General features: G+C 29.9%; 1 protein-coding gene across 1 annotated transcript in view; it reads left to right on the forward strand.

The window, feature by feature from the left end:
• Nucleotides 1–20,798, forward strand: part of LOC118189245 (pelle-like serine/threonine-protein kinase pik-1) — a 71,866-nt gene that overhangs the window by 4,206 nt on the left and 46,862 nt on the right. Inside the window, exons 2-4 of the mRNA XM_035359822.2 lie at nucleotides 7,911–8,068; nucleotides 14,127–14,305; nucleotides 19,291–19,367. Of these exons, the coding sequence (XP_035215713.1) occupies nucleotides 7,954–8,068; nucleotides 14,127–14,305; nucleotides 19,291–19,367 (371 nt within the window). The 5' untranslated portion in view covers nucleotides 7,911–7,953. The remainder of the gene's footprint in view (nucleotides 1–7,910; nucleotides 8,069–14,126; nucleotides 14,306–19,290; nucleotides 19,368–20,798) is intronic.

Below are 20,798 nucleotides of genomic sequence, written 5' to 3' on the forward strand. Positions count from 1 at the left end.
TATATATCGGAAATTCTATTTGACATAATCGAAAGTTCAAGCTTACTTTTATAAAATTGCTCTAACAGTCTGCAAAAAATAATAAGCCGGATCCAATTCGAAGATTAAGGAACAACGCAATCTGCAACATTAACTGAATTAGATAACTTTAGCTTAGCGTATAACTCTGTTACACATTAAACGCGCATGCGCACAAACATATTCGCAGCCGTAAGGGTCTTACGCGCTCTCGTAAACGCCTGTGCGCATGCGTGAACGCGACACATGCGCAGAAAGTTTGTAGCTTTGAGGTCCGGATTATAGATCATTCGGGATTATGGGTGTCCGAATTAACGACTTTTGACTGTAGTACAAAAAACGAAGCAACTTTAAACAACTTACATTGAAAGAAATGTTTAATATAGTAAACGAATAAATCTTAAGCTTTTTTTTTTTTTTTTTTTTTTTGTAAATTTTGATACCTTTTAGATCATAATTGCTCTTTATTTCATAAATTACGGTTTCATATTTTTAATTTTATAATTTCTGCATGCCATTTTACCAGATTTAAACTGATGATCTATAATCCGAAAAAACCAATAATCCGGAATCGCCGAAGTCCCGACGAGTTCGGATTAAAGACTTGACTGTACTACACAAGGGCATCATCTATATTCTTAAGTAGATAGCCTGAGCAGGCTTTGCTGTTAATCAGATAAACCAGAATCATTCTACTTTACACTATTCACTTAATAACCGTGAAAGAATTTAGTACACTTCTGTTATCAAGACCAAATTCAGAAATGTATGTAAGTATGTATGGATGAATGTGTTGACATATACATGTATATATGTACGTATGCATGTATGTTTGTATACACACACACATATATATATAAGTGCATACATACATTTCTGAATCCAGTCCCGATAACAGAAGAGTACATAGATTTTTTTATATATAAAACATAAAATTTATGTGTATTTTTTTTATAAGAAACAAAATTTCTGACATGAATAAGTTGTCATCAACTAATGTAAAGTGGCAGTGAAAACAAAAGAATAATTATATGGAATTAAGATACAGTACAGAGTCCGAAACCCAGACTTGTAGGGACTTCGGTGATTCCAGATTTGGGATTTTTCTGGATATTAGATCATCAGTTTAAATCTAGTAAGATGGCATGTAGAAATTATAAAATTAAAAATATGAAATCATGATTTATGAAATAATGAAGTGTTTATGATCTAAAGGGTATCAAAATTTACAAAAAAAAGTTTAATATTTATTTGTTTACCTTATTAAACATTTCTTTCAATGTAAGTTGTTTAAAGTTGCTTCGTTTTTTGTACTAATACTTTCCCTTTAATTCTGTAGACAAATATAGTCTGTTGTTCAGTTACATTGTTGAAGTCCTGTAACTGCTGTTTGGAGAATTCCGACTAACTTGTCAATCAAAATTTTCTCGTTTAGACTTTTTAGTATATTTTTTGTCTTCAGCTACCAGAATGTTGATATTTGTACTAGCTACTGGTGCCCTTCGGACACTGTCCATGCCTCGTTTTGTTTAGTCCTGAACAACTGTGGTAAAAGGTTGCTACAGCTGCAATCTGCATTGCAGGTAAATTATTTGAATTGCTACAAATAGCAATAACTTCTCTGTCACTTTCTTCACTATCAGTAGCAGTATTTTCTGGATCTAGAATACTACTACACGTTTCGCCATTCATTAATTGTCTGATGGTTGAGAAGCATTTTCATCACAATGAAAAACTTCTTTTATATCATCTTCATTTATTACTGCTTCTCCACATTTCTTTACAAAATCCGTTAATTAGAAAATTTCACCTTTGATTTGCGGTATCTGAAAACTTTTAAAATTAGTGGCTATCATCGTCAAATTTAGCTATCCTTCACTATGCATATTTGGCTATACATTATGAGCTTGGCAACTAACGACAAGTTGTTCTATTGAATTTTATCTTGCTTCTATTGTGCACTGAGACAATTAAGCCTGAATTGTATTAGTTTAGTTATTTATCATTTTATGTCTATTTCTTATACATGCTTAAGGCTTAACATAGTTCTGAATAAATAAATTCCCACATATACTTAAGCTTAACTGAGGAGTGCCACTAGATATCTTACCGCTGGATGCAGTCTCTGTGGGCCCTAAGTTCTGCGATCTGTAATCAATGCTAAGCGTAATGTCAACATAAAAGGTTACCATAAAAGGTCAATTACTAACATAAAAAATTATTTGGGTATCATTCGCCAGGTAGGCATTAGATCAATGATGTATATATGTGGAATCTTTCGGTTTGAGATGCGTGCCAAGCACATATGCAACAACGGAGCCAAATTACTGATCGTACAAATTTATGCTAAAATGATTGTTTCTTCAATAACAAGGTATTTTATTTAGTGTCGAAGAGAAATTAAGAATCGGGACTCTCTAATGTTTTATTATGTACAGAAGGGGGGGGGGAATCAAATGTGCATTCATGAAGCCCACGAGAAAAATGGTGGTTTTGAGGTCTGGATTTTAGATCATTCATTATAATGGATGTCTGAATTTTGGACTTTGTACTGTATAATGTATATTTAAAAATTTTTCTTTACTGTAACTGTTCTTTTATTCATAGAACATTATACATGTATTTTCTTTTATTAAATTAGTAACAGCTAAAAGGAAATAATGATTGGCTAAATATAGATATGTTCCTGTGTTTTATGTGGTTTCATTTTTGGTATTTACTCTGTGATATGAATTTCATTTTTGTTTGGAAATTGAATAAATTAATTGTGATGGTGTATGCTGAGAAATGGAATTTTGTGAAGAATATTTAATACTTGCCAGTAGAAATAAGAAAAATTTGAGAGTTTTTATCGCCATTTTTTGTATACTTATCAAAATGGGATTAACAAAAATTATTTTTTTATGATAAAATGTGAAATACATTAAGAGGGTATCATTTTATTTTAATTCACTTATGAAAATAGTTAACCTAAAAGACACATAGTCTCATGAACATATGAAAAAAACACAGCTCAAGTAAGTTTTATAGGCATACTGAAAAAAAAAAAAAAAAAAAAAAAAAAAAAAAAAGGGGTATTCAAAGCAGAAGGGGGGAAAAGAAAAACATACACTATAATTCTATTAGCAACTCAATATATATTGTGATATATTCTAAAAGCAAAATTATACAATACATAATAATATAAATTAAATATATATAATAAATATATAAAACTATAATGAATAATGATCATAACTATATAATAAGTGCCAACACACATTATCTCATGGTATATAACACTGCTGTGAAAGGAAGAATATTTGATTAGAAATTTACCTTATATATATATATAGTAGTACTTTTTATACTGTTATTCGTACCAGATAACCACAGCTATTTTCTGAACTTGAAAACTTTTATGCTAACTATGCTCAACCACTGTAAACTGTTCTAAATAGTTGAAGAGGAAATGACTCACACAAAGAAATTTTAGCATTACTAGAATATGAAATTCAAAATTCATCATTAATGTTAAAATACTTAATTATTAAGACGCAAATTCATCTTTGCCTTCAGCCTTTAAAGAAATTATGTTTTAGTTCTGGTTTAATCAGCAGATGGTGCCAGTAGCTTATCTCCTGTCCATGCTTTCTTATCTTATCTAATCATTATATCCTATCTCCTTCATTTGCACTTTTGCAGCGGAGGATGATGGTTTGGGAAAACCATTGAAACTAGTCCTGTGAAAATTTGAAAATACAGTCAAAAGTCGTTAATCCGGACTCGTCGGGACTTCGGCGATTCCGGATTATCGATTTTTCCGGATTATAGATCATCAGTTTAAATCTCGTAAGATGGCATGCAGAAATTCTAAAATTAAAAATATGAAACCGTAATTTATGAAATAAAGAACAATTATGATGTACAGGATATCAAAATTTACAAAAAAAAAAAAAAAAAAAAAAAAAAAAAAAAAAAAAAACTTAATATTTATTTGTTTACTTTATTAAACATTTCTCTCAATGTAAGTTGTTTAAGTTGCTTCATTTTATGTGATAATACTTTCTCTTTAATTCTATAAAAAGACATAATTTCTTGTTCAGTTACAAAGTTCCGCTGTTCCAAGTCCCGTTAATTGCTGTGCCGAGAATACCGACTAACTTGTCAATCGAAATTTTTTCGTTTTCACTAACCTCTCTGTCACATTCTTCATGTCTTTATCCATTTTTTGCAGCAATTCCACTTTTTGTTTGTTGGACATCGAAACATACTTTCGTTTTGTAGATCCTTTGGAAGTTCCAGCATCGGAAATTCTATTTGTCATAATCGAAAGTTCAAGCAGTCTGCAAAAAATAATAAGCGGGATCCAATTCGAAGATTATGGAACAACGCAATCATTAACATTAACTGAAATAGATTAGATAATTTTAGCTTACACCGTCCGTTATACATTAAACACGCAGGCGAAAACGTATTCTGCACTTGCGCACACGCATATGTGCAGTAGTCAAGGTCTTACGCACACGCGTAAAACGCCTGAGCGCATGTGCCAACGCGGCACATGCGCAGAAAGTTTTTAGCTTTGAGGTCCGGATTATAGATCATTCCGTATTATGGGTGTCCGAATTAACGACTTTTGACTGTATAACGCTGATTTTTTTGTTTGACTTCTGAATTAGTACTTAATTCTTATTTTTATGTGTCATACAATAAATTTTCATTTAAATCATTGCTAACATGAACTGAAGCAGACTTTACATTTCTACTGGTAAAATATGCATGAAAACCTTATTGTATATGTATGTGAATTAATAATATTTAAGAGATCAATGAGCCATAATGATTTATACTTCATTACACAAACATGAATGTCTACTTTCGAAGAACAAACACATTTGTATGTATATACATATAATATATGGGAAAGAAATTTTGCATATATAAAGAAAACTTTTCTTACGACGAAAAATATAATAAGTTATTTTTAAATGCTTAGAACACACTTTCATATAATGTCCAACTTTCTTTACAATGCGAAATACGCGAATCCACTCCCTTCTTTGCTTTGCTATCTTGTTCAATATTTTTCGAACCAGGAATACAATGGAAGCATAACTCAAGTTCTTTGCAAGCTCTTGAATTACACTGTTTTACACAACAAAATGTGTTGTCTGCACTTCTTTCTAAGTTATGCATAATGCCCACAACAATAAAAAATAAATGTTTAATTACTTTTTAATCACAACATGCTTCACAAACTACGTAGTATTGTCAAATATAATACTTTTTTTTTTATATTTCTACTTTTTAGCCACTAGATTGTGTATCAGAGCGTTGGAATCGTGGCTTTGATAGCAAACTTGCATACAGCTTTGATAGCAAAATTGTAGCAGAATGCGAGCGCCACCAAGTGATGAATGTCGTGAAAACCAGGAACTGGAATTTCATACAGTATGATATACCTTGAGTGGCCTTGACGTGATGAACAACTTTGGCAAGCCAAAATTTGCATATGCATAACACGTCTTATTGTATGTTGCACCTATGGTCATTTCTACATTTGCTTGTCACTTCCATTTTGTGGTTGCTATCGTTGCTGCTATCATCTGTCTTCAGTAATTGTCCACCAGTGTATGATAGAATCATTTTTTTTAAACTTGCATGTAAATAGAAAATCAATATCATTTTAACAAATAATAGATATAAGTGGTTGCCAGATTAATTATTTGTCTGAAAACTAATTTGACATATTTTGATACTTAAGTGGTGTCCCTGAAAGGAAAGTTCTTGTACTTGTACATGTTCTGATATGCAGTGAATGTCTTGACATGACCTCATAGTTCCAGATATCAGATAATTTTGATCTCCTATGGAGGTGGTCATTTTAGTGTCTGAATATTCAGTACTGATGCTTATACTATTTCCAGAATTGTCAGTCATTTTCAGAAGTGATCTTCACAAGAATGTTCACTGTATATCCACTTGATAATTATGAATATTTCATCACTGTTATAAATAAAGATTAATAAAAGATAGAATAGAAGGGAAGCACACCAACGTGACAATCAAAATCGCAATAACAACCTTGTATTTGGCGTACATATATTACAACACTCAATTGATTTTAAGGGCAGCTAAAGGTCCCTCCTCATCAGGAGAACGAAATTACTAGAAAGGGGAAAAAAGAAGAAAATAAAGCATTGGCAAAGGAGTCTCACACGTGGTCGTAACCGGATTTATGAATCAGAGTTACACTGGTCACCTACTTTTACTGAGCCAGGCTATCTGATCATTATCAAGCATATGTGTATTATATGTTTGATCAGATAGCCTGGCTCAGTTAAAGTAGGTGGCCAGTGTAACTCTGATTCATAAATCCGGTTACGACCACCAGCAGTGCGGATAACGACCACGTGTTTCTGAGACTTCTTTGCCAATTCTTTTTTTTCTTCTTTTTTTTTTTTCCCTTTCTAGTAATTTCATCCTCCTGATGAGGAGGGATCTTTAGCTGCCCTCGAAATCGATTGAGTGTTGTGATATATGTACGCCAAATACAGAGTTATTATTGCGATTTTGATTAATAAAAGATGTTTCTAAAGTCTTATATACAGTCAAAAGTCGTTAATCCGGACTCGTCGGGACTTCGGCGATTCCGGATTATCGATTTTTCCGGATTATAGATCATCAGTTTAAATCTGGTAAGATGGCATGCAAAAATTACAAAATTAAAAATATGAAACCGTAATTTATGAAATAAAGAACAATTATGATCTAAAGGGTATCAAAATTTACAAAAAGAAAAAACTTAATATTTATTTGTTTACTTTATTAAACATTTCCTTCAATGTAAGTTGCTTCGTTTCATGTGATAATACTTTCTCTTTAATTCTATAAACAGACATAATTTCTTGTTCAGTTACAAAGTTCCGCTGTTCAAGTCCTATAATTGCTGTGTCTACCGACTAATTTGTCAATCGAAATTTTTTCGTTTTCAATAACCTCTGTCACTTTCTTCGCTATCGGAAGTGAATTATAATGATGAGGAATTTGATTTAAATCATATCAAAGACGGAGTACATCGAGATGAAATACTACATTTAGTAAGGAATTATAAGCCAAATAAAATAAAAACATCTGCCCTGAAGATAAGGATAGTGTTGACAGATCAACTTCCAATTCATTGCGCGGCGCCGTGCTGTTAAAGATAAACAAACGTTAAAGTTTAGATAAACAAAGGATATGCCTTTATCCATTTTTTGCAGCAATTCCACTTTTTGTTTAATGAACTTCGAAACATACTTTCGCTTTGTAGATCCTTTACATATTAATAAATATATATCAGAAATTCTATTTGACATAATCGAAAGTTCAAGCTTACTTTTATAAAATTGCTCTAACAGTCTGCAAAAAATAATAAGCCGGATCCAATTCGAAGATTAAGGAACAACGCAATCTGTAACATTAACTGAAATAGATAATTAGATAATTTTAGCTTAGCTTATACCGTCCGTTATAGATTAAATGCACACTCGTAAACGTATTTTGCGCAGGCGCACAAGCATATTCGCAGCCGTAAAGGTCTTACGCACATGCGTCAACGTGATGCATGCGCAGAAAGTTTGTAGCTTTGAGGTCCGGATTATAGATCATTCTGGATTATGGGTGTCCGAATTAACGACTTTTGACTGTAATAGTATATCTTGGTACACAATCTTTTGCTATTTTACACAAAGTTTAAAATCAGAATAATTTTTTATTTTTATTTTATTTGTATTATGTGAATAATAAAAAGGAATGTCGTATATAATTGTTAGATTTGTTTAAAAGGAAAATAAAACATTTCTTTTGCTAGTATTTAAGACATTAGGCACATGTAATAAAGTATATTTATATATCAGTGTACTTTTCAGGTCACCAAATTTGAGCAATTTTAAGAAAAGTTGCAACTGCAAAATGGAAAGAATGTCTGATAACTGCATATCAGAAAAAATTAAGAATGTGAAAACGTTGCCGGAAGAAGTGCAGGCAAATGAAAAACCACAAGAACAACCATCAGATATTCCATGTGGTATTTATAATTGTACTATTTATACTTTTCATCTTTCTTTTAAACAAATAAATTATTAAGTACAACTGAGGATTTTTTTATATTTTTAGTTACATGTTTTAAGTATTAATTTTGTAATAAAAGCTATGATTTAGGAGAGGTTATTTTAAAACTTGCTAACTGATATTCATAAAAGAAGTTACTTATATTTCATTTTTTGAAATTTTCTTACTATTTTTATTTTAATTTATTCTTTTTTAACTGTTTGTTTAATGCACTAAGTATATCTAATCCCAACATATGTGGATAAGGCTTAAATTATTGATAAAGTATTGAGTGTGTTCAGAAAATGAGATTGAGTTGCTTTCCCCCTTAATAAAAAGTAACATGAATAAGAGCTTGTTTTCCTTTAGAAAGGTCTTCTTATAATGCAGATAGCCTTTCCGTGCTTTAATTAAAATCAACCAATTAGCCTTTCATGTGTGTACCATTTTGCAAATAAACAAGAAATGCAGAAACAAATACTGCATCTTCTAAAATCAAAGTTTTTTTTTTTTTTTTTTTAGCTGAAATTTAAATTTATTTATCAGTAAAGATTTAGTCTTATTAGGAACATAATTTTTTTTTTTTTAAATTTTTATTGAAAGGTAAAATTTTCATTTGAAGGTTATATCACAGTTTGTTTTCAGATTGCAAGTTACGGACCAGCTTTGGTTCTAGTCCTTTTGTCGATTTTTTGATTTTTCGACAAACTTTTGTCGCCAAGGTAGACCCGGCTTTTAAGGATCGGAAAAAAATGGCAGATTGTCAACAAAACCCTTTAAGGATAAATATATATCTAGACTAAATAACAATCCTAAAAATAAGCTCTTGATTTGAATACTGCAAAGAACAGTGTCTTTCTCTAATTTTCAACACTTAGTATTGCTATGAGGGTAAAAGTTTACAATTGGGTGCCCCTTGTTTTTTTGGCGATTCTTTTTTTGACGCCAAGAAAGGCACCAGGAAGGCACAATTTCAAGATGGCCAATAATTTATTTTCACTTAAAAAAAATCAGACAATTGCACAAACTAGGCACTGCTTTATCCATGTACACATCGATCTGTTTTTACTTAAAAAAAATCAGGAAGCTAAAACAAGGTTAAAACTATCATAGTAACCAGAAATGAGGTGTCATCGCCAAAATTGAACAAAATTTGTCGCTAATCCGCTATTAGCCAATAATTAGGGCACCCAATTCTGCACTAGAGCCGCTATCTATTATGATAAATTCTTGAAACATTGCCATAAATGTTGTATTATGAGTAATGGAATTTACAAAAGATTCATATTTTAAATTACAAAATACAATATTAATTATAAAAATATAATAAATATTAATTAATATTTTAAGTAGTTAATTAATACTTATATTATAGTATTAGTATTTAGTTAATATTTTAAATTTACAGATGGTTAATTTTTATGCTATGAGTAATGAAATTTACAAAAGCTTAATAAATGCATTTAAAGCTAGTCTATGTTACTTTAGTTTCTTAGATTCCATTATTAGAAGTAAATAAAAAAATTTTCATATTGAAAAGAAATCAAATTGTCATAAGGAGTAAATTTTGTACTAGTGTTAGAAATACTTTTTATGAATTTAATTATGTAAATGGTAATAATATTAAGAAGTGTATATTTTGTAATTAATCAATTTGTTATGAGTAATTTACGATTATAATTTAAAAGCTAAAATTAAATTATCATAATAAGTAAATTTTGGGCCAGTGGTAATAATACACAACAAAAAAATGACATCATAACTGATGATTTTTGTGAAAGATTCTAACAGTCATTGGAATCCATTAGTGGTGGAGTGATAAGCCACTGAAGACTGGAAGTTCAAAGGCTGGTTATATGGGAGTTTTTGTGGTTTTCTTTACAAGTAACCTGATTTGAGCCAGTTTTGCATAAAAAGTCCTTCATGAAGGTATCCTTCCTCTAATAGCCTGCATATATATTTATTTTCTATTCATAAATACTGTTCTCTCTTTAAATACAGATCCCTATATTTTGTTTGCCCATTTAGAATAACTATCAGGCAACACAATTTAGCTTGTTTTAATAAAGAAAAAAGAATGTTTTTAATTATGAGTTAAATGAAATATTTTTAAAAGTAATGTTACTTTTTATTCTTCTATACTTTTACACTGCTGTAGTTATCTGCATCATTTGCATAGGAAAGCTACACATAGCAATGGTTTAAAGTTGTGATAATCACAAAGTGTGCCTTCTGTTCTATATATCTAAACTTTATAATAGAATAAGAATGTATCTAAACTTTATAATAATTACATTTAAATACATTGAAATCACAAGAAAAGTACTTGCCATGTTAGTCAAATTTTATGTATAAATTGTACTCTTACTTTTATTACAGAGTTTTTATTACAAAAAATTCAGATTTCTGTTATATTAAATGTCTAAATAATGTAGAATATTTACATAAACTTTAAAATAAAAATTTGACTGTTATGTCAACATACTATTAATAAAAGTAATGATACTCAATGAAGATTATTCATATACAGTTATTAGATCATGAGATTTACAAAATTTGAGAACTGTAAATTATAAACAATATATTCCATAATCTAGGCAACATTATATTTTTTATAGTCAGACAAATTATAAAAATGTTATAAAAGCAATAATGAAAACCTGATTTTGCTCTATGAATTCACACAGTACACATCCCTATAGTTCTAATTTAAGAAATGAAGCAAAAAAGTATTTTTAGACCATGGTAATTTTGATCGTTGTCCATTTTAGGAAACATGTAAGAAGTCTAGCATGTGGTTCTTTAGCAAAGGAAACACCAAGAGTTTACATTAATGCTGCTAAACATATGTCCCTTTTTCGGGGGGGGGCGAGAGCGGAGTTTATAATATGCAGAGTTGACATTTGAAAAAATGTCAAGAATCATGTGATGTAATGTTAAAAGTATCAGTTTTAACAATTAAATTTGGCTTTTTTAAAAGTGGTATTTAATTATATATATATATATATTGTGCTTTCGTCACACAAAAGTAATTTTAAGGAAAACTTGCAATTTATCCTTCCCGCCATCAAAGCTCTGATAGCTACCAAATTCGTTAAAGTGACGTGGACAGAAATGGCGGCTTGTGTTTCAGCTCAATATTCAGGGTTATCATAATTTTTCATTTATCGGGCCCAAATGTCGCCCAAAAGGACTAATACTAAAGCTGTGCCCAATTTTCATATAATTTACTTACTTACTTTTGTTTGAGTATATTATATAATATTTTGTGTGATTTATTTCTTTTGATATATATTCTTAATTTTCATTTGGAAGTTACACAGAAACAGAAGGTAATGCTGATATTTTACAAAATTAGACTAAAGTCATCAGGTTTGTGAATGATGTGATGATGCTTATGATCTCTGATAACAAAAATGAACAAGAGATTGAATGTAATTTAATTGCAATGGGAGCTCTTTGCAGATATTTAATAAACTTGATGCAAATAAATAAGGGCCATAACCTTGATTAACATTACACAAAATAGTACACATATCTACAAAATAAAAGATTCCTAAATACTCACTTAATTTTATAATAGTATATTGAGTTATACAAGATTTCAGACTGACAAAACAAAAACTGACATGAAAAAAGGTGTTATAAAAATCAAAAACTTGTAGTAATATTATGTAAAGACTTTAATTTATTTTACACATCATGTTTATGTTGTTTAAAAAAAAAAAAAGAATGAAAGTGCATTCCTTGTTCTTTTTTCTTTGTTTCTTTTTGTGAGATTCAAGTATTCCATTTCTTTTGGAAATTAATAAGGCATTTTTTGAATATTTGGAGTATTTAGCTTTATTTTTATTAGATAAATTAAATTAAAAAAAATTATTGGCTAAATAAAACTGCACATTTGCTTTTTACCAAAGTGGTGAAATAGTTTTATTTCCCACTATAAAACTGATTACATATGAAATGATACTGATCACACCTGTCTCTATTTTAAATATATGAATGCACTATGTGTGTGGGTTTGAATATGAAAGTGAAAGCATGGGACTATTTAGCTTAAAATTAGCAACTTAGATCATAATAAGCTCACTAAGAATATTATGTCTTTCTTATGTTTAAGAGCTTGGGATTTTTTGTAAGGCTTTTAAAGCAAGAGAAGAGTTACAAGAAGAAAAAAGCTGTGTATGATAGTAAAAATGAAATAATGATATAATAAAGCTAAATTAAATTCATCTTATTGATAATTATGATTTCTAGAATTTTTGCCTTAAATGCAGGTTACCAAAAGATTTGTTTTACTGAACAGTTTGTGGCATTACCAATGATCTCAACTTAATGAATATTAAACTTTAAAATGATGATAGTTTTGGTTATCTGATATGTTTTAGCAAAACTAAAATTTTTGTGTGGCTCATCTCCGAAGAAAGATGCAGTTAAAAAATTATTTCTTGTTCTACGAAAGGCCTTTCAGAAGTAAAAATGTCCTGTAATATTCAAAATTGGTCTGCAAAAACTTGTCAAATAAACCGATTCTATCTGAAGGAAAGAACAGAGGAAAATCACTTTCGATGTCATATGAAATTGAAAAGTGTTAAATGCAAAATTTCAAGTTTTATCATATCTATAAATGGTAATTTGAAAACATAAACTTAATCAGCATGAGAATTGAAACCGGTGCTTAAATTCATAAGTTCAATATCTTATCTTTAAATGTAAAAGTTCAAATTTTAGCTCATCAGTTGGGAATTTGGAACCAGTGCTTCTGAATTCATACCTTTTTCTGATGAGAGTTTTTTTTTAAAACAATTCACAGTCGAAAGTTCACAATGTCTACCTTTCTAAAGTAATATTTTACATGCTGCCCATGCAAAATTTTAATTAATGATATCTTGTGTAATTTTTAGAATGAAACAATTTGTACTAATAGATATACTACACTAATAGATAATTTATAATAACAAATTTATACTAATAAATTATTTATAGTAATAACCAAAATTAATGTAATCTGAATGCCTAAATTATTTGATTCATTTTGTAAATTTTAAACATGATTAAGCATTCAAGAGCTATTTAGTTTTGCAGTCTTTTTAAAACACCCTGTATATATTTTAAATTTTAATTCCCAAGCATTGATAAGCTGAATTGAATGAACTTAAAATTCAAAATTAATCATAGATATAGCTTGCAAGCTTACAGTGAATGCTGGAACTGTCCATTCTAACTTATGAATAACTTAATGTGTTTCTAAATATTGGATGAATTGATTCTTCTAACATAATGGAATCCTTTAGATACATATATTTTTAATAATATTGAATTAATTGACAATGTTTCATTTTGAAGTACTTCTGAATAAGAAAGAAACTTTTTAAATAACTTTTCGTATTTGAACTGTACCGCTGACTAAATATAAGGGAGCATGTTTCTGCTCACTTTTGATATGACCTAATAGTATTGCTCTAAGTGTTAATTTCATCAGAGGAAAAAAAAAAAAAAAATGTAGAAAATTCTTTTACACATGTAACTGAAACTTTTGGAATATATTGATATTTTTACAATATATCGAAATCTGGGTGATTTGGAACTCTCTCTGTCTGTATGTAAGTGTGTGTTGTACTGCTTTTGTATGAGTAAAAAGGGACATGTGTGTATGAGTGCATTTTTATTAATGTAATTAAAAAATAGCCTCAGCATGTTTCATAGGTGCTATATGTTTTGAGCTACATAAAATGTCTTTTATAATGAACAATATAAAAATGAATTTTTTTTAATTAGCTTTTTTTTTTTTTTTTTTTTTTTTTTTTTTTGTTGTTGTTGTTGTTAAGCTTAAACAACACACTTTTTATCTTTGAGTATATACAGAGAATGAAATAAAAGGATGCTGATAATAATCTACAAAGATATGTAAATATTATTTCTGCCGTATGAAATACCTAAAATTCATTTATCAGATTTTCCTTTTTTCCCGTTCCATATTATCATAAATAGTAATCTAAGATTAATTTTTAATTTTTTATATTTTAAAATTCTAGCCGTTAATGTAGATGGAGAGGATGATTCTTTGCCAGATGTCGTGCTTATACCATATAAAGATATATGCAGAGCTACTGGCAATTTTGACAAGACTCGTGTTTTGGGAAGAGGTTGTTTTGGAACTGTTTACAAAGGAGATTGGAAAGGCATATCTGTGGCTATTAAAAGACTCACACCTGTAAGTATATATTTTTCAAATTAAAGTCACAGAGTTTTCCTTGAAACCAATTTCTATTACTTTCAACTTCCTTATCTCTTAATTAGAAATATAATTATTCATTTGTTAAGTTACTTCAGTTGCTTATTGAATAACATCATAATAATTACAAAAATGGTTATACTGATGGGTATTACATTGAAATTTGATTGTATTAGCCTTTTTTTAATTCACTTTGAAATTTCAGTCAACTGCAATTTTGTCCCCCCCCCAAAAAAAAATCAAAATGTATTATATTCCCCAAACATAAATTTTTTTGATAAATAATACCTCAAAATTCCAATAATCAGCAACAGTTTAATTCGTGAATGATTGTCATGTGTGTTGTTTCAAATGTAAACAAACAAAATCTTAATTTTCAGATAATTGAGCATGGAAGATTTAATAGCAATTTTTTTTATGTGTCTGAAAAGAAACTTTTTTTTATTAATATGCATTATAACATATTTTAATGTCAAGAATTTATTTCTCCATAGCTTGTTAGATTTTCCATTAAAACTTAAATGCACTCTGTAGATAATATCTTTACATTTTTCATTACCTTTTATACAGTGAGAGGCATTTTTATTTCGGTAGCAAATAGAGATAGATACTTGAAAATAGCATTTGCGACGATTTTTTAGTACTTATTTATTGACACAACCACCTTGATGCAGTTTGGCAATTTTTTATTAACAAAAAGGAATGGTGATTTATAATTGCAAAAGTTATTTGTTACATTCATACATATTTTATGGTATTTATGTGGGAAAATCAATGAATAAAACAACTTGAACGAAATATTTTTCTCTTATTTGATGGAAATATCCCGATGATTGCTTTTAGAATATTCAAAATGTTTTCTCCCTTTAAATTTTGCTGTAAGCTACTGTATTCTTGCATAAATTTTGCCACAGATTCTTATGTTACAGACAAATCTTACAAGTGCATTTTGTTAAAACTGATTTTGAGATAAAGAAATGTCATTATTTTGTTTTAAAAACTGTTGGAACTTGGGGTACTACAGAAAGAACGACAATGAAAATGGCGACGTTGTTTACTGAAACAGAATTACACATGGTTATGTAAAGAATTGTTATGTATAGTAGACAGAGTGTTGTGTGTTCTGAAAATTTGGCGACTTCTTTTAAGGTGGTTGCATTAACACATAAGCACTGATTTTTTTTTTTTAAATATAAAAAATGGAAAACATGCTAAAGATAAGGGGAGCTAAAGAACGGAGTAAGTTTCTTTTAATAAATTCAAAAATTACAATTTTAGTGCTTTTTGTAGTGTTATTAATACAGTAGTGCATGTGCAGAATGTACTTGCAGAATTAGTATTGGAATGAAATTTAGGGAAATCCAAACTGTCGGAGGTCTTGTAAACAGTTACTTACATTTTCTCTCTCATGTTAAGACTATAAATATTACTTTGTAAATTCTGTTTGCAGGTGTATATACACTGAAGAGCCATTACATTATGACCACCTTCCATCTATAACAATGGGCTCGTCCAGTAACAAAAACACTGCATGTGCATGGCTGATGTTGGAGTATGGAAAGCGGCTATGCATTGTCTTTCCAAACATAGTGCGATTCGTGACATAATGGAAAAAGCAGCTGATTTATCAGACTTCGATAAAGGTCAAATCATTATGGCTTGGCTACTGGGATTCATCGTGACAGAAGAGCTACAACAGCCGAAACACCACCATCTGCAACTGTGATGACCCAGACAGTGTTTCTCAACACACTGTGCAGTGTACATTGCTGCGTATGGTCCTACGCAGCTGGAGACCGAAGCATGTTCCTGCACTGATGGCACATCATCAGCAGCTGCGTCTACAGTAAGCAAGAAACATCGGAAATGGACACTAAAGGAATGGAAGAAGTTGCATGGTCTGACGAATCACATTTTCTAGTCCATCACATTGATGGGTGCATGCTAATACGCCGATTTCCAAAGGAAATCCTGTCTCCCGGATGGACAGTTGGACGGAGACAAGCCGGTGGCAGAAATATTATGGTGTGGGCAACATTTTCATGGAGCACATTAGGATCCATATTCCTCATAGAACAATTCCTGATGTTTGTGTTTTACATGAATTTCATTGCAGATCAGTTTCACTCATTGATGACAAGAGTATTTCTGGTGAGGGAGGGTGTTTACCAGCAGGATAATGCACCATGTCATAACTGCCAAATTGTCAAGGAGTGGTTTGAGGAACATTTCAGTGACTTTCAAGTCACGTCTTGGCCTCCAAATTCACCTGACATTAATCCAATAGATCATTTGTGGTCCCAGCTGGAAAAACAAATTCATGCTGCCCCGCTACCCCCTCGCAACATGCAGAATTGCAAGACCAGTTTGTGAGTGCTTGGGACCAGATACCTGAGACTATGTATCAGCACCTTGTAGAGTCAATCCCAACTGTGTGCTGGCAGTTTTGAGGGCTAAAGGTGATCCTACATGTTATTAACAGGATGGTCATAATGTAATGGATTTTTGGTGTGTATATATTGTTTCATAAGAATAAATTGAATTTCAATACAAATTTAATTAATTCTTTGCGCCATTGCTGTAAGGAATGAAATTATGAATTTAACAAACATGTATATACATAAAAAAGCAAATTTAAAGGTAAAATAATTAAAAATAATTATTTTAAGTTTAAATTTGCTTTTTTATGTATATGCATGTTTGTTAAAATTTAAATTTGTTTAAATTTATATATATATATATATATATATGTATGTTACTTGTATAGAAAAGAGTTCTTTCTCAAGAAATTTACCTATTTTATGCCTCTATTATGTTTTCTGAGTATAATGTACCCTTGTACTGACATTTTTTTTGTGTGATTATATTTAAAGACTATAATAATCTTATATTCAGTAAAACTTGATTTAAAAAATGTAGATTCTTCCCACCTTATGAATGGGTTATGTTCCAAACAACCACTCACACCATGGATTTGTTCATAAAATGTTACTAGGTTTGCTATGCGTACCTCTTAATAATATATGTAAGATAAGAGCTAGAGCTTTGTCAAATAAATAACTAAAAATGCTGAAACAACTAAATAATGCACTTTAAATATAGTACATTATAAATAAATTAACTTTGTTATATGGGACAGTACCTTGGCTGAACATGAGTATAGTATCAATCTTTACATAGGTGGAGGTAACTCAGTACCTTGATTTGCTCTCTGAAGAATCAATGACAAGTAAAGGAAGCATTTGTGATGAGGAGACTGTGTAAGAGGTGGAAGGGGTTGGCATGTTAGATGGATAGCAACACTGATTTTTGAAGTGTCTTTTTTAAGAAAATAATATATAAACTTGTCTGAACAGGCTTCCCCCCTCCCCCATTGTAAATAGATGAAAGCACTGTATGGCATCATGCACAGTCATTTATTTATTTTTGACTTAGAACAAACTCCAGTCTTTGAAAACAGGTTTATTCATATCTGAAGAACTTTGTAAAATGAAGAGGATCTGTATAATTATTTGATATTCAATAAAACAAACTTCAGTCTTTGAAAATAGGTTTATTCATATCTGAAGAACTTTGTAAAATGAAGAGCATCTGTATAATTATTTTATATTCAATAAAACTTGATTTAAAGAATATGAGGACTATATATTAAGTTGAGCATGATTAAATAATTGTTAATGTTTTATTTAGTTATTTATAGGTAAATAATCAAGTTTTAATGTAAAAATATAAACAAATCTTTGTAAGACATGACCAATAATCTGCACAACCCTTAATCCGAAGATGCATGAATTATTGGAAATTTCTTGTATTCTTTTCATATTCATTACAGGTATCATGTAATGAGTATGAAAAAAGAAAAGGCTAAATTGTAGATTTTTCAAGGTACTTTTCCGTTTCGCCGGCGCAAATCTCGCCAAGCAGTCTTTATTGGCGACAACATACAGTATACACATAAAAAATATTTAAAAAATGTTAGTTCTAAGAATTATTTTTTTGAAGGCATAAACATTTTAATATCGCTTAAAATTTTATAAAAAGCCAATAAATAAAGACAATAAATTTGTAAAAAGACATTAATTTAAGAATTTACTATGCTTTCATGGTTCAACATCCTGATTCGCCGGTTTATATCACGTGACCCCAAGCGATCTCATCTCACGTAAACTACTCTATAAAAATCTAATGTTCTCAGTAATTATCTACATTAATTTCAAGTTAAATCTTAATTTGGAACACAAGTTTAAATGCAAGAAATATTTCAATTCGTACGAATAGCTTACTCAGAAATTATTTAAAACTGCAGTGCTTTACTTCGCTAATTCATTCTCGTTAGAAATGATGAATTTAACCCTTGACTTTACCTTTTCTATATTTTCGGCTTCGGGTAAGCGCTGTGATTGCATCCTAATTGACTTAATTACCGAAAATGGCCTTAGACATAAAACTGAACTATCTGATAAAAATTCTATGTAATTAATTATATGCCAGTATTGAAAGAAACAATCAATCTGATAAGAAAAAGCTGCGATTTGTTTTGAAAATGAGGCTTAAAAGGTTACCAGCGAGAATATTCCGTTTGGTATCGGTTGCACCATTATTGGCGACTTTATCGCTTGCGCTGGCAAAACGGAAAAGTACCTTTTTCAATTTTAGTAAAAAAGTACATTCACACATTATTCAAAAACAAGTATTCATGCAGCAATCAATCATTTCACTGGCAGGTGCTAGTTTTTAATATTTATAGGAATCACTTTGAAGAGTAGGCTAATTTGATAAGGTTTCACGTACAAAATGTGACCCTGATTGATAAGTCAAATGTATATAATTAGTATTACATTCTAAACTTTGATCAGTACTTCAGAATTATTATTTATTTTTCACTAAATTATCTTTGAAATTATGCTTTTATTTTTTATAGTTAGTATTTGAATGGATGTATGTGTATTTTTTCATATTTCAAGAGGGAGAGTTCTGATAGCCCATCTCAGCAGTTAACAAGCATCAAGCAATCCCTGAATGAACTTAATATTTTTAAATGGTAAGGAGAAAGTTTTTAAAAAATATGTGTTTAAATGATGAGATGCAAAATTAATAATTGTTTGAATTATTCTGTTGCAGCAGCATAAATTGTGTTATGTTTATTTCATAAGAGGCTTTATTTTTCGGAATTTTCCCAGGTATTTTATTGAATTGCATAAAAAAGAGTGGAAGACAAAAATGATTTAATTTGAAATTTTTTCGCTGTGTTAAATATCATATTGTCAGAAAAAGTTAGGTACTATCTAAGTATGGATAGTTTAATCTGGTTTACTAAACTATTAAATCATCAGCTAGACATTTATACGCGAGGCAACGAGCCATTTGCGTGCATGAACCTTATAAGAAACAGACCAACCCAAATGGCTCTTCTCCCTCTTCTGACACATTCCCGGCTGTCACCTTGACCAAATCCGGAGGAGTAGGGGCAACTTGCAGAAACTTAACAATAATTGGCTGTTGCCTATAATTTTCAAGAAAAAGCTGGTGATAGTGCCTCATTTCACAAATTAGAAATTTTAGATATTTTTATTTTTGAAACTGAGATTGATTTTTAAAAATTTAGCATGCTTATCAAGCATAATTAATGTTCTTAATAATTATAAAGCTGTTGCATGCTTTCAGGTGCGGATATTTTTTAAACTTTTTCTAAGCTGTAAGGAAATTTATGTCTACTTCTTTTAAAAAATAATATTTTAAATCGGAACTAATGGAAAAATTCAAACAAACAATTTTCTCTTACAATTGTTATGCTTTTTATTGGTGTAAATAATTAAAAAATACTAAAATCAAAAAAATGGATTTTTGAAAGTTTTTGTTTAAAATTCTTAATTGTACTGCTTTTTAAAAACTATATGTGAATTTTATAGCATAATATTCTACAAAGGAGTTTTATTTCAATAATATTTCTTAATACATCATAGTGATAAACACTTTTAACACTTAAGTAATTTTTATGCATTTATTCTAATGTTAAAAATTGTATTTAACTGTAATTATTAATTACGCTAGTATTTTATAGTGATTATTTTTTTTAATTTATTTCTAATTCTGCATAAGTTTTCTTATTTATTGTGAATTTATTTTATTAGCCCAAAGAGGCGGCAGCTCAGAAAAGCTATTAGTTTCGAAACAGCATTTTGCATTGTTTCACTATAAATGTCTGTTTCACTTTGCAAACTGTTGCCACCAAATACTGTCGCCCTGTATTATATTTAAAGAAATTAAATAATGAAGAATCTACATGAATGCATGTATGTTTCTCGCATTGTGAAAAAATGACGGAATTTAGAGCCATCAAATTTTGAATAACGTAATCCTCCACCCGAACATGGGCCCCTGGACGGCCTAATTTCGAATTTGTTTTATCCATTTCATATTTTGTAATTATAACAAACTCAACGAGTTCAAAGCGAGCAATAGCAACCTTGTA

Source organism: Stegodyphus dumicola, chromosome 12, assembly GCF_044657685.1.
Source record: "Stegodyphus dumicola isolate Sdum_Otavi_A_Nest chromosome 12, ASM4465768v1".
Lineage (NCBI taxonomy): Eukaryota > Metazoa > Arthropoda > Arachnida > Araneae > Eresidae > Stegodyphus > Stegodyphus dumicola.